Source organism: Balaenoptera physalus (genome assembly GCF_965194825.1).
Source record: "Balaenoptera physalus genome assembly, chromosome: 9".
Taxonomy (NCBI): domain Eukaryota; kingdom Metazoa; phylum Chordata; class Mammalia; order Artiodactyla; family Balaenopteridae; genus Balaenoptera; species Balaenoptera physalus.
This window is the reverse complement of record NC_138888.1, coordinates 43,546,236-43,569,733: the sequence shown is the minus strand read 5'-3', so window position 1 is coordinate 43,569,733 and position 23,498 is coordinate 43,546,236. Positions and strand designations below refer to the sequence as shown.

General features: G+C 34.7%; 1 protein-coding gene across 2 annotated transcripts in view; it reads right to left on the bottom strand.

Moving 5' to 3' along the window:
• GOPC (golgi associated PDZ and coiled-coil motif containing) overlaps positions 1-23,498 on the bottom strand; it is a 35,806-nt gene that overhangs the window by 5,411 nt on the left and 6,897 nt on the right. Inside the window, exons 2-8 of one of the 2 annotated variants that reach the window (XM_082475329.1) lie at positions 13,146-13,310; positions 11,545-11,568; positions 7,529-7,704; positions 6,386-6,551; positions 3,551-3,646; positions 2,717-2,881; positions 407-587 (exon numbers count right to left, since the gene is read on the bottom strand). In XM_082475329.1, the coding sequence (XP_082331455.1) occupies positions 407-587; positions 2,717-2,881; positions 3,551-3,646; positions 6,386-6,551; positions 7,529-7,704; positions 11,545-11,568; positions 13,146-13,310 (973 nt within the window). The remainder of the gene's footprint in view (positions 1-406; positions 588-2,716; positions 2,882-3,550; positions 3,647-6,385; positions 6,552-7,528; positions 7,705-11,544; positions 11,569-13,145; positions 13,311-23,498) is intronic. The other variant, XM_082475330.1, reaches the window with a different exon arrangement.

The following is a 23,498-nucleotide window of genomic DNA, read 5'->3' as shown; positions in this document are numbered from 1 at the left end:
TCACTTATTCATATTTAGCCTGTAAAATCATTGCATTATGAGAGAAGAATGCACATTAAAACAGCAAAATGACATTAAGATGTATCTACTCTAAAAGGCATGTTGGTCTTTGTTCCAGAGTCTAGAAAACTTGAATTTTATTTATTTTTCAAGGATCAGTTATAGTTTAGTAATTGGTCACGTACTTGTCCAAGATGACTCTAGAAGAACTTACATGTAAATAAAATTTTGGCATAGTTACTGGTGTACAATAAAACTATAATTTAGCAAGGGAAAGCTATCCATTTTGTTAATAATGGTTTCCCCATCATTAAAACAGTGTTACTAAAGAACAGCTAAGCCTTTTATATTTGTAAAGTTCATTAATAATAAATACATTAATTATAACTTTTAGAGTAATTTTTACCTTGTAACACTTTGATTTCCCCACTTGTGTCTTTGCAACTAGCACCAGGATTACTACTTCCCTCTAACTCATCAAGGTACAAACGGTAACGATGTCCACTCTCATCTTCATATTCCACATTTTCATCATCAGAATCCACTTCAGGAGCCACATAAACTACTTCAAATTCAATCTCTCCTCTCTAAAATGGGGAAAGAAAATGAGGAAACCAAGTTACTGTAATTATAATTTTAAAAGATTTCCAAATTCTTTGCGGTGAGAAGTAGCAGTTGGCCCTCAGATGTAGCTCCTTTCAAGACAACAAATAATGAAATTTTAGAATCTCAAGAGGTAAAAGTAATTTCCTTTTAATATTACATATTTTTCTACTGATCAAAATATTTTTGTTAACAGACCTAAAATAAAAAAGGATGTTTATTCAATTTACAGAATTTTGGAACAAATGTTCAGTTTAAAAGTCATTTTGCCATTTTATACTTTCCATAACAGCAATTCAGCAAATCCATCTAACAGTCAGATATTAAAGTTGCACCTAAGGGTACCACACAAACTTTTCTCTAATTCAAGAAACCTCTACACAGTGATTTCTTGTTTCTTACTGAATAGGTCTTGAGCCTTTCCTTAACTTTCACCGAGTGCCAAAGTGTTAAGGTATTCTGTTCAGTAGTAATAGTAATTACTGTATTTATTGTACAAAATTATTATCTTTCAATCCTCAGAATGACACTATTATAGTCCCTTGTACATGAATGAGAAACCTGAGTTAGTCCTGGAGAGAGCAGGTAACTCTCTCAATAAGATGAACAAGTAAAACAGAAAAACAGAAATTTGACTCCAAAGTCCTCGCTCTTTCTACTATACTAGACTAAATGTGTAGTATTTATCTTGTAATTCTTTAATAACAACTTTATGTTCAGGTAAAAAGTTACAGATTATTTCATGTTAAAAAAATTACAAGCTACAATTGTCATTTAATAAGAGACTACAATCACTATACCCAAGTCTGGTATTTATAATTCTCTGAAAATTATAGCCTGCCTTTGCTCAAAAGAAAGCATGCCATTTTTTTTTTTTTATTGCTACTCACTAAGTTAGTCTCTGGTGCTCCTCTTTCCCTGCAGTTTAAGGTTATACTTCAGAATTTTAACATGCGCTTAGTGTTTCCATACAACTTTGTATCTCATGAACTGCATCTCATGAACTGCCTGTTTACATCTCCTTTACCACAGCTGCTGTTCATCTCACTCTTATGCTACTGGATGACAGCCAAGTTGGGTTGAGAAAACACCAACTTAAAGAGACTAGCACTGCATTCTTAGATCTCCCGCATCAGGCAATGCTTTAAAAATACCATTTTGGGGGAGATGGTAAATGCAGTGGTCTTCAGTAAAGTTCTCTAGATGACAGAATCAGGTCTGTGGGTAGCTGTCATGAAGAAACAGATTTTTGCGCTTAATATGAGGAAGAGCTTTCTAAAAATCAGCAACGTACAACAATGAAATGGACTGTTTTATCACCAACAAGTCCTCCCTTTAATACAATTATTTAATTAGTGATATTGTAGATATTTATGCATCATGTAAAGTTGAACTAAATGAGCTATAAATTCACTTTCAACTCTGAGATTCAATTCTACCCTGGCATACTACGCTGATGATGCAACAAATATCTCAATGTACTAACCAACACCTCTCTAATTCCCTCAACCTTATTCTTGAAGGAAAAAAAGAAAACAAAACAAAACAAAAAAACATTGTAAGTACTCTGGATAACAAATATGACTCCTGGATATGACTCTCAACTCTTTATATGTTCTGCAACCTTAAGCAAATCATTTAATTTCTAAGAACCTTAGTTCACTCATTTTAAATAAGAGGGTTGGGCTAAATGATTTCTAAGGACCCTTGAGTTCTAACATTTATGACTGTAAAATCAATCCACTTCTAACATTGTTTTTTCTATAGTACTTCATATTTGTATAGCGTTTTAGTCATTAATAATGTTTTGTCTTCTAAGAGCCAAGTCCTGTTCTGAACACTTTATATGTATTAACATACTTAATCCTTACAGCTCTCAGATGAGGACACTGCAGCATAAAGGACTTAAGTAACTTGCTCAAAAGTATACAGCTGTGAAGAAGAGCAAATCTTTTTCAGTAAATCTGGCTGAATGTCTTCTATAATAGGAAACTAGTATCTATATATATACACTTTACTACTTGAGAAACCTCCTAGGGAAGTATAAAGTATTCAACAGATTCAAAAAGGAACAATCAACAGATCCAGTTTTAGTTACATAAAGGGAACTTACCTGCTGGGAAAGAATGGTTACAGCTTCTTTATGCTTTGTGTCCCTTAGGTTAACTCCATTAACAGCCAGGATAGCATCTCCAACATGTAGCCCTCCACATCTATCAGCAGGTTGCCCTGGGTGGATCTCAGAAATGAGGATTGGAACACCATGTTCCTTTCCACCCTAACCAAAAAGAGCAGTAAATTAGTTTACCTTTGTATAGTCACAGACTATTCTACTGATATTCTCCTAAAAACATTTCAGTAAGCACCTATACTCTTATTATAAATACTGAGTGAAATCCTATTTGCTATTATATTTAGGTAATGGTAAATCAAATTATTATGAATATCAAAGTTACCTCTAAATAAAACGATTAATAATATACATGTGCTTTTTAAAACGCATTCCAGAGCCAAAAAAAAAAGAACCCTAAAAAACGAAAAAAAAAAAAAAATTAGCTACTCTCTTAAATAAATAAATAAATAAATAAAAATATTTTCTGTATCAGTAGTCCACACCACTATTAGATTTTATCAAATCTAAGTCACTATGAACGGTAAGACAAACCATTATTTTATGTTCCACAAAAATAATTATAAGATGAATCTCAATTTCACAGATGTTAAAATGTGAAAAAATATGCAACACAAAGTTGATGAAATGCAATATTTGGTACATTTCACCCTTCTAGCTTTTAATCATAATTGTGTGTGTGTTGTTACCCATGGGGATAAATTTAGTTATTTAGAAAATATATTCAGAATACTTTATTTCCCAATGATGTCCAACAAAGGAGCATGATTATACTAGACAACTGTAGAAAAGAAGACTGGAAGCACTACTTCTTACTGTAATTGAAATGCCAAGGCCTTCATGATCTTCCTTAAGGAGGAGAACTTTTCTAATTGGACCAACACCTTGGCTTTTCTTTAAAGAGTCTTGATCCTTATTGAAGGAAAAAAAGAATAAAAATTAGTACTACTTAAATAATATACCATATAGAGTAAACCCATACTATTATAACTTGCTTTTAGGAATCTTTATTAGTTGCCTGTAATGGATACACAGTATAGTGTTAAGAAAGTAATTAATAAATAGATAAAATGGGAAAGCAAAAATAGTTCTTCTGTTAACATGGTGAAATATAGATGATTTTCTCACGCTCTTATTAACTTCTTTAATACACCTGGTACATCTCTTTTTATTTTTTATTTTTTATTATTATTATTTTTTTAAATATTTCAGCTTACTTTTTTTTTAAACTTTGGGTTTATTTTATTTATTTATTTATTTATTTATTTATGGCTGTGTTGGGTCTTCGTTTCTGTGCGAGGGCTTTCTCTAGTTGTGGCAAGTGGGGGCCACTCTTCATCGCGGTGCGCGGGCCTCTCATTATCGCGGCCTCTCTTGTTGCGGAGCACAGGCTCCAGACGCGCAGGCTCGGTAATTGTGGCTCACGGGCCTAGTTGCTCCGCGGCATGTGGGATCTTCCCAGACCAGGGCTCGAACCCGTGTCCCCTGCATTGGCAGGCAGACTCTCAACCACTGTGCCACCAGGGAAGCCCCATCTCTTTTTAAATTGTAGGACATTACAAAAGGAATCACTGCCAGGAATTGATAAAAAAATATCTTCAAGAAATGAAAGGAGGTAACTTTATCTTAACTGGAAAAATAAAGATCTATATCCATTTTAACTGATTTGTAGAACTGAAAAACATAATGCCAACTGGATCATTAATTACTTTTTCATTTCTTTGAGTTCTGGAGTCTACCTCTTAACTAAAGGACCTTGTTCCATTAATAATTCTTTCTCTGGTACATTTACTCTTTCCCTATCTCTACAAGCTCCTTCCCTAATTCAGCACATGAAAAAACTCCAGGTCTCATCCAGCTTTAAAATACTGACCATGTACAAACACAAAACAACACAGATAAAAACCCTTCAATCACCCACTATCTTCTTTACCTACTATCCTCCCTCCATCTTTCCTTAACCGGCACACACAGTTAATCCTAACTGTAGTTACTTCCTTGCCTCCTACATTCAGTAGTCCAACCACTGTAATTAGGGTTTTGCCCCCACTTGCTCCAATGAAACTGTCTTCTCTACAGTCACTAGTAACGAATGTGACTACTTCCAATGAATACGTTTGTTAGTCACTGCCCTTCTGAACCCTGCAGAAAGTTGATACTGTTCACTATCCCCTCCTTGAAACCATCTCTTTTCTTTGGTGTCTATTATACTAGTACTTTCCTAGATGGCCTGTATCTGACAGCTCCACCTCAGGCTCCTTCCTTTGGTGATCCATTTCCGTCCCTCACTCCATAAAAGTCTCCTTCCATCTTTTTACTTTCTATATATTTTCCCTGGGTGACTTAATCAATTCCATGGTTCAAAGGATGATTTACCTAATAATCTTCAACTCAGAATTCTCTCTAGAATTCCAGAGCCATATATCTAATTGGATATAACTTGGCCGTCCCACTGGCACCTCAAACACTACATGTCTAAAACTGATCTCATCATCTTTCTGCCAAAATCTTCCTTTCCCTCTATTTGCTTTATCAGTGCATGCCATCTCACTCAGTTGCCCAAACCAAAAACCCACACTTCCTTCCCACTCACCTACTTAACCAAAAGCAGTTAGTCACCAAATCCTCTTGATTGTACTTCTCTCAAACCTGTCCTTCCTCTAACCACTTTCTCCTTATTTTATTATCTTTCTAAATGTAACTCTCCGACTCCAATTAGGCCCTCTTCCAATATATCCTCTTCACTATACCAAAGTAATTGTCAAACAAATATTAAATCTTATTAGTCCACTATTTTATTGAAAAACCTCATCATTATCAGGTTAAGGTTCAAATTCCTTTATTTAGCATAAAATAACATTTATGATCTGGCCACTGCCTAGAAGTTAATGGGGACCAACAGTGTCCCAAAGAAGACAATGGCATAAGTGCTTATTGCAATCGCCACTCCTCTCCCACCAACTAGACGTACATATCAATTTTTCTTGCAATAATCTTTTCAGAGGCAACAAATAATTTTACTATTCAAGGTCAGGCTTTATCTGATACTAAGATATGTGATCCACTAGGTAGGAGTTAGATATGATTTTATTATATTAAGGTTTGTATCATTAGGCTGCTGTTGTAGTGAAATTTAATAAATTTTTATCCAGGTAGAAAGAAAACCTCCTGTACAGTGGTGGCTACAGAAGCAGACAATTGGACACAGATCTCAAATTCCATCTTAATGCAAGACCAAACAGTTATAAAAGTTAGTTCAGAAACCACAAATAAATCTAGTTACTAAAAGTCCCCCTGTAAAGAATTATCCAAAAATATTTGCCAATTTATCAATAGGATCACACACTCTCTGCTTAGCTTAAAATATTTGTAAACATGCCTAATCAAGATTCAGGAAAATTCTGAAATATGAGCCAAAGCAACATGCATTTGCTAGCAATAGTTCACTGTCTTCAGAAATATCATTTTCGGGCGTTAGTAAATCTGTAAAGAGCTATATGGGTTGCTGAAACTTTAAATATGTACCTATTTTAAATAAGTTTAATTCACTTTTAAAGGTTTTAAATACTAGTACAATTTTTTTTAATGCAAAGGACTTGTGATTAAAGAAAGGGCAAGGCTGAGTGAGAAACAGCAGCAAGGCAAACATACATGGCCTGGTGGTGCATGCATCGGTCGCTTCAGGTCATTACGCCCTCTACAGGCTCTGATAACAGTTTTGTGACGATGCAAATGTATTTCAGCTTCCAACTGGTTCCAAAGCTTATCATGAGCAGGTCCCTTCATATCTCGTCCTAGTAATTGTATTTGTTGGACCCTTCATATTGGGAAAAGAATTAATTCAGTTAGTTTTTCATTATACATACTATACAAAGAATTCAGAAGAATTACTACTGAACACAAGTAGTTTTCGCATAGATCTAATTCAGTAATAAAACTAATACTCAGGAACCTCCTGATGTGTCTCAGATTTACAGACATGAAAATTCTGAAAGAGACAGGTGTCTTCAAGGGAAAAGCAGTTTAAAAAAAAAAAGAATGATTGAGACCTTCTTTAGTCACATACTTATAATTCATATACGTCTTAGAAACAATTTATGAGACTAATGTCAATTAACATGTTTCACGTCTTACATGCAATCACACTAGTCTTTAGATGAGGTTATTTTTTCCAATGACAGTATCTTTTTACAAAATGATTATTTCTTTAAATGTGGTAAAATTATTAGAAAATGTGCACTTCAAGATGATATAAATTATTTTTATTTGCTCCACATCAGTCCTTAATGACATTAGAACAATAAGCAGAAAATTATTTAGTAATAATAATGAATCACCAAAGTTTGTGAATAATTTACCATAAAAAATTAATGCAAGCAGAACTCTGTATTATTATGATAAAATCACTGTCATTCCAACATGTTTTTGAGGGGCAAGAAAGACTGGGTTTCAATGATCACGGAAAGAATTCCTACGGAAGTCCTGCTGTACATGGGAACATCATCTGTTATGGTGTCAAGGCAGGAAATGGTAAAAAGTGCAGCTCTAAGAGTTGTTAGCATTTCACAGTAATTTACTAGCAGTGTGTGTGTGTAAACCAGAAATACTTATTTAGTATGGCTAAATAAATCTGCAATATGTAATGCTATCAATATAAACACTAAGCCACAGTCAATGATAAAATCACTCTTAGGATAAAGATTAATATTTCATTTACCAAAAGAGATAAAAGTCAACCTCTTTAACTATGCAGTTGGTCACCTAAGAGCACAGGGGTACCCATTTTCCACGCACCTTCCTGCCAGTTCCTTATCCAAGTACTTGGCAGCTAGTCTTGCCCCATAAACTTCAGCCTGGAGAACAGCTATATGTCTACGAAGGGCTTCATTCTCTTTTCTCAGCAACTTCACTTCAGCTTCAAGTTGAGCTTCTTTCATTTTCTCTTTTTTGTTTGCTTCAAGCTCTCTTTCCTATTGCAATTTTTTTAAAAAAAATAATGCAATGAATATACTTTTAAGACTCTTTAGCAATAGACCATGTTCCTTAAAATACACAAAAGCACACAATCTATGATACCAACAATGAAAGCATATGATAAAAATTACCACTTCATTTCTATAAAATGGAACACAAAGATTTGGATCCAGTTTTTTTTAACTAGTACCAGAAGGTGTTGGAACCACTTCTAGGTAAGATAATAACATGGCTTGGGGCACCTTGATCCTGAGGATACGAAGATTAGTAGTCTTCTCTAAGCTCATGTTATCACATACTAATAGAAAAGGCTTCATTGGATAATTAAATCTACTCCCTACTTCCTAAAAGTGACTCTAAAACTAGACCAAAATAATCACTCCGGTGGTTGTGTCCAAACATTTAATGAACTTTAATGCAGCAATTCTATAAACAGGTCAAAGCCATTCAGTTACACAGAGATACATTCTATGACCAATTTATCTTACAGCATTATAAGAAACTGACAATGCTTAAATTAGAACAGATATTCCAATTCTTTTAAAACATTTTATGGTCATGGAGAAATGCTGGTAACAACTGCATTAAAATATTTACACATTAAAAAATGTCTGGGGCTTCCCTGGTGGCGCAGTGGTTGGGAGTCTGCCTGCCAGTGCAGGGGACACGGGTTCGAGCCCTGGTCTGGGAAGATCCCACATGCCGCGGAGCAGCTAGGCCCATGAGCCACAACTACTGAGCCTGCGCGTCTGGAGCCTGTGCTCCACAACGGGAGAGGCCTCGACAGTGAGAGGCCCGCGCACCGCGATGAAGAGTGGCCCCCGCTCGCCGCAACTGGAGAAGGCCCTCGCACAGAAACGAAGACCCAACACAGCCAAACATAAATAAATAAATTAATTAATTTAAAAAAAAATGTCACACTATAATCCAACTTAATTCACAAAATACACGTAAAGTGGTAGCACATATAATGGATTTAGGAAGCAACAAAAATTAAAAAAAAAAAATGTCTATACAGAGAACAGACTTGTGGTTGCCAAGCGGGAGGGAGGGAGAGGGATGGAATGGGAGTTTGGGGTTAGTAGATGCAAACTATTATGTACAGGATGGATAAACAACAAGGTCCTACTGTAGAGCACAGGGAACTATATCCAATCTCCTGGGATAAACCATAATGGAAAAGAATATAAAAAAAGAAGATATATGTGTGTATAACTGAATCACTTTGCTGTACAGCAGAAATTAGCACACTGTAAATCAACTATACTTCAATTAAAAAAAAATATGGTTTATGGAAAAAAATATCTATAGCATAGATATCTATAGTATAGTATCTATGTATATATATCTATGGTATATCTATGGTATAGATTATCGCTGAACTTTGGGATCTGGATCATCTATTTGTCCGTATGTTAAAGTGACTGAAGAACTGTTTTCTGAGGAAAAATACTGGCCTCACTTGCCTACTATGAGGTTGAATGGATATCCATTTTTACTCTCAAAAAAGGATGCCATCCTATGCTCCACTTGGTAGATAACCCATATATATGAATTTATAGGTGTTAGCCAGAGAATATAACTTTAAGATCTTTGCCATGAAATTTTTATCACCAGCTCACATGTGAGAGAAATAATTTTCAATATACCTTCAAAGTGTAAAGTACAGTGTACCTATACATCAAGGGTTACAAATGTAAATACCTTTGGAATTCAAGCACAGAACAGATAGGCAGGTAAAGACAAAGTGGAGGGGAAAACAGAAGGTACAAAATCCTGCCTAAAGGGAGTCAAATTCAAATTCAAATACACACACACACACACACACACACACACACACACACACACACAGTGTGGCAAAATAAAACCCTTCTGAGAGTTGGACAAGGGCCCTGAAAGATCTTTTAAGTGTTATTTTTGGATCAAGAGAACCATCCCAAGTTTGAGTGGAAGTGTTTTTACTGACTTAGAGAACTGCTTTTACTGACTCACTAATTTACGGAATCTATAAATCCTGTGGAAATACAGTTATATTTATTGATGAGAGGTGGATGACACTGTTCACTACACCATGTCCCCTTCAGGATATTTAAATAAAGATCTACACCTCAGCACAAGAAGAACGTTTCTCTTGAGTGAATGGCAAATGATATTGTTTCCAATGTATGAGCAGTGATTATTATAATTATTTCCCTTTTTATTGTGAATATTAAGCTGAGAAACAAATGTAAGCAAACTTTTAACAATTAATGGAATGTATTTGGTAGTAATTTCAATGTCTGCTTTGATCCACTGTTTTGACAACAGCATATCAATATACGACATATTTAAACATCAATATATGATATACTCAAATACAAGGCAGTGAGTACCACAATCGTAAAAACAATAACAAAAAAAAATACAAACTAAAATGAATGACAACTACCAAATGTTGAATATATTTATCATTTCCTTGATTAAAATATCTGTCATTATATATGTGATAAACAAAAGGAAGATTAATTAGCACGCTTTTTCAACTTCTGTAAAAAAACAAATATAACCATGAGAACACAATTTGTAGATTTTTTAAAAAATTATTTTATTTTATTTTACTTTTTTGGCTGCACCCCACAGCCTGTGGGATCTCAGTGCCCCGACCAGGAATCGAACCCATGCCCCCTGCATTGGAAGCACGGAGTCTTAACCACTGGACCGCCAGGGAAGTCCCTAGATTTTTTTTTTTTTTTAATCTGAAGAGCTAATAATCTAGAATCCTCTTTTTACAACAAATTTGGAATTCTTAACATCTCAATTTACTTTAAGAATCTCTTTCCTAAAAGGGCAGGTATCGGTTCCAAAAGAAACCACAGTTTGGACAACATGAACAAAAATCTTTTTTTTATGACATTTACTGAGGTTAATGCTGTTTGTTTCATAAAAAGAGTTCCTAGAAGACCAAGAATTCTTTCTTTATGGGCTAAATAAATTTTATGTTGAGGATTACCTACTTACAATCACTTTAATGAGCTATTTATATAATATTTATGAAATCTGAGAAACATATTAAGACACTACTTTGCTTTAATGATTTAAACTCCTAATGAATCTGACAAACTTGCAGACCTGAAATTAACAGATGCAAGCAAGAATAGGACTAAGAACACTAAAGTTAATCGCTTTTAGATTTAAAGGAAAAAACCTTTTTGTTTTCGTTAACCTGTTCATCATTAGGTAACAACAAAGAAGTTAATTTTGTATTCCGATATCCAAACAGTATATTTTCAAAAGAAGATAAGTCATATGACAACTTAGAACCTGATTAGGTTGAGGTAGTGGGAAAAATATTAAGAATTTATATATTGCTATTTTCCAAAATAAATTCTAATAAAGGGTTTCAAAATTCAATTGTTTCAAAGCCCACACAATTATTCTCAAGACTGATGAAAAGTTATAACAGAGGCAGTGGATAAATAAGAAACCAACATGCACACTCTTTCTCTGGGAATAAATTCAAACAGAAAAGGAGGAAAGAGCTAGGCCTGCATAAGGAAAACCAATTGTTCTTTTGAAGTAGCGGTATGAGCAAGTTACAAAGCTCAGAAGTTGTCAAACACTGATGGGTTCTGCAAATAATGGCAACAAATCACAAACAAAAAAATCTTTTAACAATACAAGGTGAGAAAAGAGCAATGGGCTACTCACTGAACTTTTCACGTATTGGCACATTAAAAAATTACCATCATTAATATCACTTTCAAATACATACAAAGTGACAACATGTACTATGCAAATAAAGCACTAAAAACATTTCAGCGTAACATATTAAAGCAAAACAGAAATGGCATACTTACCAGCTCCTCCACAGAGGGGACAGACTTAAGATATAAGAAAAAAGTTTTATAATTAGAAAAACATCAAACAAATGACTTTATTTAGTGGTACAATCATTACAAGGAAAATTCCCATATGTTGAATATCACTTGGGTAAAGTTCATTAGAACAAATATATTTGCAAGTCCATAAGCAATAGTAACTGCACAGGATTAGATTAAAAATGTTTGCTTTATCCAAATTAGTTAACACACCTGGTTCAGTGCCTTTCCACTACAGCACCATGTTTCAAATCTAATGTTAAAATGTCAGGTGAATTCTTTTCTAGTGAAAATGTACATTGTTTCTCAATGTTAGTATCAAACATTCCAAAGAAGCAGTTATGAATCTGACTCATTTCAGTTAAATAAAACAACACTAATAATTTATATTTATGGAATTTCAGAATTTAAAAGGACTTTAGGAGAATGTAAATATTCATTTAAATAAATTCTAACATATCTGTATTAGAAACTAACCAATCAAACAGAATTAACTGAAAACGAGTAAAACTTTGAACTGTATTACTCTCATCATCAACATCATTTCATCTTCCGCTTCTCCCAAGCTTTATCTGTCTTATTTACTGCTGCGTACCCTACGTTAACTTTTTTGTTAACAAAGTGCCTGGTATATAGTACACAATACATATGAGGTTAAACAGAAATAAGACTTAAAAAAAATTCTATTTAAACAACCTATATTGATTAAGAGGGCAACAGTTAGTTATGGAACATTTACACAATGAACATTATGCAAACACGACAAAGCACTCAGTGGCAGGGAAAATACTTATATTAAGAGCAAAAGAAAAAATGTGCCACTGGTTGGCACCTCATTCCATTTTCCTCTCCTCTTCTTCCTTATTAACAGAACTCCAATTTTACTGGAGGTGGTCATGTGACCAACTAAGGGACTGACATGCAGCTAGGGATAGCCAGTGAGGCGGCTAAATGATTGGCAAAAGTTGAGGACGATTTCATGAAAAGGTCTTTAAAGAAAACTAATGCAGTTGGGAAGCATCGTTTTGCCCTTAGATCTTCCTTCTTCCTACCTGGAATGCAGATATGAAGAAATCCTGAAGACAGAAACCATGAGCTAAAGATGGCAGAGCAGAACAACAAAAGGAAACTGTATCCCTGATATCTGTGGAGCTGCCATATCAGCTCTGAATGCCTGTCTCAGGGCTTCTTTAACTAGGAGAAAATAATTTGTACTATTTAAGAATAATTCCAATGTTATTTGGGATTTCTGTTACATGTAACTGAACTTAATCTTAACTGATACAGTAGGGCAAAAAAAATGTTTATATGTTATAATCACAAATATCTTTTAAGTATATTTACATAGATCTTTTTAAATAGGAAGAAGATCCTATTCTAACCAATTGGTTATTGATGTTACCACTGATCATCTCCAGGTGATAAGACTGTGGATGATTATGATGACCTTCACATTTCCTGTATTTTCTAAATTTCCCAGGAGCACATATTAACTTTTATAATTAAAAAGCCTCATTAAAGATTGTCCTTTTCACCCTCTAAAACACATATAAATATATGTTACCCTCTAAACTACTTACCAATTTTGCCTTAATGGTACCAGAGTCAACACTTTGACCAGTTTTAGCATGAAGCTGAAGCTGAATAGAGTGCAATTGTAAAAGCTGATCATGTACTTCTTTCTCCAATACAACTTTCTCTGCTTGGGTCTCTGTCAGTTCAGATTTCAGATCCACCAACTGTGCCTTATAAAAACAGCAACAATAGCAGAAGTTAACACAGCATTGTAAATCAACTATACCTCAATAAAAAAATTTTTTTAAATAAAACAGCTACAATAAAAAACATTAAGTATGTTTAATTTTCTTTATTTTGACTCTAATAATTATTATTCAAGAATGACACAGACTATCTTTGAAATGAATAGGTGAACACTAGAAGTCCATTATTAACTGTAAGCTACAGCTAACTGTTACACTGTAGCAGAACAACCCATCCGAGCCACTCAGCCATTCAATCTGAAGCTTTTCATTTTTCACAATCGATACATTGTTTTACAATTGCGAACAGGACATATCCCTTGTGTGTGTTCGATCTTCCCAACTAACAATGGGTTAAAGACCAAGGCAAGGCCTTAGTTTTCTACTGAACATAATTTTACTAATAAGCATCTATGGAGCCAACAAGTATGCTGGTTCAATGAGGGGGAAAAAAAATTGTGGAAAATACTTTCTAAATTATAGGTGATAATTATTTATGCCCTTGAGAAGCTTTCTTATCAACTGAGGTAATACATATGCATTCGAACCAACTAAAGAAAAATGTGTGGCAAGTTACAGATATATTTAGAATCGGTCAGGTCCCAAGGAATTCAAAGTAAAGGAAGGTTTAAAGAAGGTTAGTGAGGAAAAGAGAGTTTAGAAGGGCTTTGAAGTTAAATGATAACAAGGACAAATAGGAGCAGTAAAGCAGTCAAGAGATGAGAAGACTAGCAAGGGCAGACAGAGACTAGAAGCTACGTAGGTAAATTCCCTGAGTATAGAGACCAGAGAATTAGAATCTACCTAAATCTCCCAACTGCACCAACTAGTGCCTACTACATAAAAGATGCTCAATAAGTATCCTGAAGTTGAAACAAATTCTAATACTAGCCCTGTGATTCCAGATAAATCACTCTGTGTCCATTCAAGTTTCCCTGATTTTAAAATAGGATAGTATCTACTAGGTATAAAATAAATAAGATACAAGGATGTAATATACAGCAACAAGGAAGAGATAATATTTTATAACTTTATATGGAGTATAATCTTTAAAAATATCAAATCGCTCTGTTGTTCATCTGAAATTAATGTAATATTGTAAGTCAACTATACTTCAAATAAGATTTTTTTTAATAAATAAAATAGGGATAATACCCATGGCTTTGACTATTTTCATATTATTAATCTTATATATGAAAGCACTTACTAGAATATGAAAATGTTATTAGCAAGGAGATTAGACTACTGAGAGGGGGTGTACATTGACAGACTACACAAGACTAGATAGGAAAGTGAGGCTAGATACAACAAATGGCTTTGGATGATAAACCAAAACTGAGATTAAATCTGGTAGGAAATCACTACATGCTCTCAATGACATTTTTGTTTTTGTTTTTAATAACAGCTTTATTGAGATATAACTCACATACCATTAAAACTCACTCTTTTAAAGTGTACCGTTCAGTGACTTTTAGTATAATCATAGAACTGTGCAACCATCAACACCATATAACCGTGGAACATTTTCTCTCAATGACATTTTAGCCACATGGTATTTGCAGGTAAGGAGGTGAAGACAGGTACACTAGCAACACCCTACACAGCTTTCTATGAAATACAGTTCTGGTGAGTATATATCTAGGAAGGAAACTTCTGGTTTACAGAGTATGAATATGTTAAACCTCAGCAGAAAAGGCCAGTTTTCCAAATGATTGTAGCAACTGACATGCTCACCATATATGAGAACTCTGATAGTTTCACAACCTTGCCTTCATTTGGTATTGTGAGTCTTTTTAATTTTAGCCATTCTGGTAGGAATGTAGTGGCATTTCATTGTGGTTTTAATGAAAACTTCTTGATTACTAATAAGGTTGTCCATCTTTTCATATGTTTATTGACCATTTGGATATTCTCTTTTGTGAACTGCCTATTCAAGTCTCTTGCCTATTTTTCTACAGCGTTATATACATTTTTTTCTTATTGATGTATAGTTCTCTCTCTCTCTCTCTCTCGACACACATACACACACAGATATACACACACATTATTATGAATATAAAGTCCTTTATTGGGTATGAGTTACAATTGCTTTCTTCCATTCTGTGGCTTGTCTTTTAACTTTCTAAAAGGTGTCTTTTGATGAACAGAGTGCTTAACTTCAATGTAGCTCAATATGTCAGTAGTTTCCTCCCCCACATTAAATGCTTTTTGACCTGAATTCTACCTTATCTGTTATCAAGTTTGCAACTCCTACTTTCATTTTATTTGCATTTACCTGGTATAATTTTGTCTGTTTTAACCTTTCATCATATTTTTCATTTTATAGTTGTAAATAGCACATACACATGTAAGGTCTTAGCTGCTCATTGCTAGATTTTAAAATATATATATTTTAGTATTCTGGAAGCTCTGTATCTTTGTTTTAATAATTACTTTTAGATAATATCCTTAATTTCCTCTTTAGATTATATTTAAGATAACATCCTTGCTATGAACAGTCACGAAACTATTAGCATTTTCTTCCCCCTTTTCTTATTCTTCTCCAGCATCTTAATAAAGCGTTATCTTGCTATTTCAGCTAATAACTATGAGCAATCATCTAGCTTATACTACTTTCAAGATACTCTTTTCTCCCATTTTCGGTAGTTGCACTATATTTATATTGCAGAGCATACAATATGTAATGTTTAAATATTTTCTCATCCTTAACACTGATAGTCTTAGTTCCACCATTAAATAAATTCTATGCTGACCACTTGACCTTTTACCAGAGCTGCTCCTATGAATGCAACTCATTCTCTAGCCTTGTAGATTTCTCAGAAAGCTCTCATAACAGTACTCCCTGATTTCTGGCATGTTCATAACTATTTATTTGTGGTCTTTACATCTGAAGTCAGTTTGGCTGGATATAAAATCTTTGGCTCATATTTTCTTTCCTTGAGTATTTTAAATATGTTGCTCCTTTGGCTTCTGGTATGAAACGCTGCTATTCACATGTCCAAAATCCAATCTTTTCTTTCTCTTATAAATGACTTGATCTTGTGTCTGCTTTATGTTTAGTCCTACGTTTTACTAAAATATAGCATGGTGTTAATCATTCTAGGCCCACGTGTACTCTTCTCAATATGCAGATTCAATGCTCTGTTACAGTTTTTAAGAGTGAATTGGTTGGTAATTTGTTTTTTATTGAGGCAAAATTTATATAACATTAAATTAACCATTTCAAGTGAACAATTCAGTGGCATTTATTATAATCACAATGTTGTGCAGTCACCATCTGTATCTAGTTCCAAAACATTTTCATCACGCCCAAAGAAAGCCTCGTACATGTTAAGCAGTCACTCCCCACTCTCTCTGTCCCCAGCTTCTGGAAACCACCAATCCACATTTTGTCTCTATGGATTTAACTATTCCAGGTATTTCTTTCACTCGGCATGTTTTCAAGGTTTATCCATATTATAGCATGTATCAGTACTTCTTCATTCCTTTTTAGAGCTGAATAATATATTCAACTATAAAAATTCAGCTATAATATATTCAGCTATATAGTTCACTGTATGTATATACCACAACTTGTTTATCCATTCATCAGTTGATGGACATTGGGCTATTTCCATCTTTTCGCAATTATGTTCAGTGCTGCTATGAACATATATACATTTGTTTGTGTACGTGTGTTCAATTCTTTTGGGTATATACCTAGGAGTGGAATTGCTGAGTCATATGATAATTCGATGTTTAACTTTTTAAGGAACCATCAAACTGTTTTCCACAGTGGCTGAACCATTTTCCATTCCTACCAGCAATAAATGAGGGTTTGTTGATAGAAGTTTTAAATATTTGTTTTGTTTCATGCTTCTTCAGGGACTCCAATTATACTAACATTAATTATTCTTTCCCTATCTTTTATATTTGCAATTTACTCTCAAATCCTTTCTGTTTTCCCCTTATATATCCTTTTTCTCTTGCTGTACTTACTGCATTGCCTATTTTTTACACTTCTTCCAAATTAGGCTCCATTCTGAAATGATTTTTTTCCTATTTTTTTCCCAAAGTTCTGCAAGTATTCTTTTAATTTTTATTTTTTTATTACTTTATTTCTGAGTTTTCCTATCTCCAAATTATTCTGTTTTATTCATAGATGAATAACATTATTAATTTCCTTTATTTTATAATACAGTTTACAGTTTTCAACTGCTTTGCAGCCTTATTTTTCTGATATGCCTTCATTGTCTGTTGTCACATTAGTCTATTAATTTTTACCTTTTTTTATTACAGTACATTTATATGGTGTTTAAATAAAATCCTTTTCTGTTACTCATGTTTAAATGAAATGGGTTTTCATGTAGTACATGTTAGGTAGGAGGAGACTTCCATGGAGGGGTTTGAGGTGAGCATAGGTAGCTTTCCTAGCTTCAGGCTAACGGGCTCCCGCCCCTGGCCTTAAACTGAACTATTTACAACAATGGCCTGTCTGTAGCCAGAACTACTGTTTTGCAATCAACCTCCTATGTATGTATTCCTCCCCTATCTTGAATACAAACTCTCCTCACCTCAAACCTCATGTTTCTGCTCTGCTGAATTTGGATTCTATTTCTAGCAGTGTTTCTTTAGAATTGGACTTTCTCAAAAGCAGTTTTTGTTAGAAATTTCTGAGATTCTCAAAGTCCACCCCCAGTACTTTCTAATCTTCCTGCTGCCGCTTAGTGTGTTCCCATGGCTGTTTTGAATTCCCCTGCAACCTGGAGGCAGTTTTGCCAGTTGTTCTTAGATCATTCACTCAAGTTTCCCATCCAAAGTGATGTCTTCTCCTTTGGGGCTCTGTTAGTGATTTCTGTGCCTGGGTCCCCTTGCTATTTATTTCTTCTGCCCCACAGGTGCTCATCCACATGCAATCTGTGTTGGTCCTGCTACCCTGACCAACCCATGTTCTGGGGCTTGTGAGGATATGCCCTCCTCATCTAGTTTTGCTGATGAGGCTATCACTGGGTTTTGTGGGGTGTTTTTGTTATTCTAGTTTTTCTGTTTTTACAAAAGATTTTTTAAAATTTAAAACTATCAATCCACTGTGATCCTTCTCAGACCAGAAATCCTCAGCTCATGTTTTCATTGCAACAGAAAAGCTGTCATATTCTAGTATAGTGCTGCCTAACAGAAATTCAATATGAACCACATATGTAACTAAAAGTTTTCTAGTAGCCACATTTATTTATTATTTTATTTTGCTTTATTTTTTTGGCTGTGCCGTGTAGCATGCAGGATCTTTGTTTCCCCACCAGGCACTGAACCCATGCCCCCTGCAATGGAAGCATGGAGTCTTAACCACTGGACCTCCAGGGAAGTCCCCTAGAAGCCACATTTTAAAAAGTAAAATTAGGGACCTCCCTGGTGGTCCAGTGGTTAAGACTCCGTGCTCCCAATGCAGGGGACCTGGGTTCGATCCCTGGTCAGGGAACTAGGTCCTGAATGCCACAGCTGAAGATCCCGCACACCACAAAAAGATCCCACGTGCTGCAACTAAGACTTGGCACAGCCAAATAAATAAATAAATATTTTTTTAAAAGTGAAATTAAACAGGTGAAATCAATTTTTATAATATATTCTACTTAACCCAACACATCTAAAATATCATTCAAGCATATAATAATATAAAACAATGATTAAAATATTACATTCTTTTTTTGATACTCAGTCTTCAAACCCATTATGTATATTACACATACAGCACATCTCAATTTGGACCAGCCATATTTCAAACACACAATAGTCACATCAGGCTAGTAGCTGATGTATTGGGCTGGCCCTTTTATTATGAATCTGAAGCAGTAACAAATTTCATTAAGATTTAAATGCTAAAATAAATACTAATACTAGTACTTGACTCTGTTCTTTAAATATAATAAACATATGCAAGAGATTAAATAAAGTAGAACTTCATTTCTATTGCCTTCCAGAAAAGAATGTTAGTTTAACAGTTTTTACACATCTTTCACAAATACTCCTAACCAAAAACCTTAGAAAAGAAAAACAAAAAAAAACAAAAAACTTCCGTGTATGATAAAAATGTATTATAGACATGCATCAATTTTACAAATTGCCCACCAAAAAAAAAAATTATAAAAATTTAAAATCACCTATTACTAGAGTGTTCAGTATTCTCTGAAGACTGTACCTTTAAAGTACAAATGAGCCTGGTCTAGACAGTCCTTCTTAGTCAAAAAAACACCTATTGAGTTTTATAATCTTTGAAATAAAATAATCACAAAAGGAAAATACATATTTGAATAATATGCACTTTTTGAGCAATATGACGCTTATGCTAAAGTAAACCTACCCAGAAATAGTTTAAAATAAGCCATTTAATCTATAACAACCCTTATCATTTTTTTCATTACATTGACTTTCATTCTGTATCTGTCTTACTGTTTCTTTCCAGTGTTGTCTAATATATTCCTCTATTCCTTATATTTCCTATAACCTAGAAGGAGATCTAAAGGTTTAACTAGATTTACAGTCAGCCCTCCATATCTATGCAATCTGCATCCACAGATTCAACCAACTGTGGATCAAAAATATTCAGAAGAAAAAAACTCCAGAAAGTTCCAAAAGGCAAAACTTAATTTGCCTCATTCTGGCAACTATTTACATAGCATTTACATTGTATTAGGTATTATAAGTTATCTAGAGATGATTTAAAATATACGGGAAGATGTGTGTTGCTTATATGCAAACACTATGCCATTTTATAAAGGGGACTTCAGCATCCATGGATTTTGGCACCTGCAGGGGTATGGGTGGGGGGGCCTAGGACCAATCCCCTGCAAATACTGAGGAACTATGGTACCTAAATGTTTGTGGCAAGAAATACACTGTGTGTTTCAAGAGGTATATATTGTCTGGTTGTCCCACTATGATTTATGTTTCAAACCAAAAATCTCATGATTTATTAATAACTGAGTAAAATTGGCATTAAGAAAGATGCTAAAGAGGCACAAGTGGTATTCATTAATTAATTTGCCAGACTAATATTCAAATCAGAAGTGACTGTATTCTAAAAAGGCAAGGAAAAACAGGGTAGTATGGAGGTTTTTTGAAAGTGGCCTGCTAGAAACATGGACTCTTCATTAAGTGAAATAATTTCTCAAGAGGTTGCTCAAATTTTAAAAAATTAAGTAAAAATTCTTTACAAAGCAAGGATGCAGGTATCAAAATTCAAAGCTCAATTTATTTTGGAACAAAACAAGTGTTTCAAGTTTACTCGAAACTTCATAATATTTAAATAACTCTTTTCTTGTCTATGATATAAGCATTTTAGCTGCTAAGAAAAGTTAGTTAATGGTAAATTTTATGTGAAGATTAGAAATTTCCATATTTTATTCAATGGCTAACCTCCTAATATGACAGAACTTTATAATCAAAGAGATCTTAGAGAACATAAAAACTATGATTATGACGATTATTATTTAGATAATAAAACCAAGGCCCATCAAAGCTGCTTTTATTTCTAGGGCTACCTAAATGGTCAGTAGCAAAACAGCACTTTGAACCCAATTCTTACTCTCAGGGCAAGGTAGTAAAAGTATTATCAAGCAGTTAGCCATTAGGAAAAATGTGTTTCTACAGCTACAATACCTATGTTTGACTTACTAACAATATTCACAGCTACCATAAAGCAAGCATTTACCTACTATATGGCAAGCATTCACGTACCATGTGCCATCTGTTAATTCTTATCATCATACGCTCTTTTTTTTTAATAGCTAAGGAAACTGGAAATCAGGGTTTAAGCAATTTGCCCAAGATCACACAGCTAGTAAATAACAGACTAAAAACTAGCTTGACCATAAAAAAAGGCTGAGCATCTTTCACCTCACTGTCTTACCTTGGCAACGCTATAAGGAGCAAAGAGTGAAAATTAATAGCTGATTTCAACCTTCAACTCTTAAATTTTCAAATGATATCCAAAAAAATCTTTTAAAAAGCAAAATCAAAACCAGTTAGTCAACCAGTTAACCCAATCTCTTCACTTTCCTACATTTGATCTTGGATTCATTTACAGAAAAAATAAAATAAAATAAAAAAAACAAAGCTGACCATCAGGATATTCTTTCCCTAGAACTCATCAAGGACAAAATGACCTCACTCTAGGAGGATCTCTGAGCCTTAAGACCATGGCCTTCATTTAAAGGCCATTAAACAACCAATGGTGAGATTTTCTAAGGTAGTGATTCTCAAAATGTGGTCCCTGGGGACCTCCCTGGTGGTCCAGTGGGTAAGACTCTGTGCTCCCAATGCAGGGGGCCCCAGTTCGATCCCTGGTCAGGGAACTAGATCCCACGTGCATGCTGCAACTAAGAGTCTGTATGCCACAAATGAGTCCACATGCTGCAACTAAGAAGTCTGCATGCCACAACTAAGAAGTCTGCATGCCGCAACTAAGAGTCTGCATGCCGCAAATAAGACCCGGCACAGCCTAATAAATATTTTTTTAAAAAATTAGTTTAAAAAAAAATGTGGTCCCTGGATCTCCACTATCAGCTGGAATGGAGTGGGGAGATATATGAAACTTCAGGGCACATTCTGCAACATAGGAATGAAGTATTGCCAGGAATGAAAAAGACAGACAGAGAGGCAGTGTATTTAAACAAATTTTGAGGATTATCATTACCATTTATTGGTAAATGCAGTCATTACTATTCTATTTCTTCTCTCAAACTCTTTTCCATCAGGATAATTCCTTTCTAATATAATTCTTAACTTCTGGATTCCACTCTGTGGCACCAAAATCAAAGTAATTTTTTATTCAGAGTCTCCTATTATTCTACTCTGTCTAGACCTTAATCCTCTGTCCATATAATCTTGTAAAAATACACAACAGGACTTCCCTGGTGGTGCAGTGGTTAAGAGCCCACCTGCCAATGCAGGGAACACGGGTTCGAGCCCTGGTTTGGGAAGGTCCCACATGCCACAGAGCAGCTAAGCCCATGCGCCACAATTACTGAGCCCCGTGCCACAAATATGGAATTTATGTTTTAAAAACGGTAGCTGGACTTCCCTGCTGGCACAGTGATTAAGAATCCGCCTGCCAATGCAGAGGACACGGGTTCGAGCCCTGGTCCGGGAAGATCCCACATGCCGCGAAGCAACTAAGCCCGTGCGCCACAACTACTGAGCCTGCGCTCTAGAGCCCATGAGCCACAACTACTGAGCCCACGTGCTGCAACTACTGAAGCCGTGCTCTGCAACAAGAAGCCACAGCAATGAGAAGACCGCGCGCCACAACAAAGAGTAGCCCCCACTCACAGAAACTAGAGAAAAGCCCACGTACAGCAATGAAGACCCAACACAGCCAAAAAAAAAGGCAGCTGTGTGTAACATGGGAGACAATGTGACTGAACTAGAGTTGGGGGATTTGAAATGGAGACAAGTAGGTAAGTCTATGATGTATTTTTAAAAGTTAAAGTACTTTAAACCTCAAAATGAAGTTCCAAACAAGATAAAATGTTTTCTGTTTTCATTTTAATGTTAAAGAATTCAGCTGCTCTATAATCAAACTCGAGGTGGGATGAGGAGAATCAAATATACTACCAAATATACTAGAAATGTCAAAAGTACACTAAATCCATACTCAATACTCTAATGTAATGATGTTTAAAGTTATTTTTAGTCAGTTTCAAATTTTTCTTAAAATGGAATACCATGAAATATTAACTAACAAATCATATCTTTGCGATTGATTCAGTCTTTCACTAATATGGTGGGCCCTATGTTAGACACAATGGGTAGTAGAGTCAACAAGACAGACACCACCCCAGCTCTCATGAAACTTGTATTACAGAATGATTACTGACAAACTTTGAGGACTCATGGCAGAATGAGGCAACTAAAGTTGTTTCAAATAATTTATTCATTCAAATAAACATTTATTGAATATACACAGTGTGCCAGGATCTGGAGACAAAATGGTGAATAAGACATGGATTCTGCCCTTGAGGATTTTACTGTCTAGTAGAAAGAGATAAAAAATACATTTCCAATTATGATGTAAAGTGTTGTAAACACTAGTGTACAGGCATGTGTGATGTACCAATTCAAAAAGAAACAAAGGGAGTCAGAAAGGAGACGTTTACCTGAATGCTGAACGGAGATCAGCTAATACATGGAGTAGGGAAA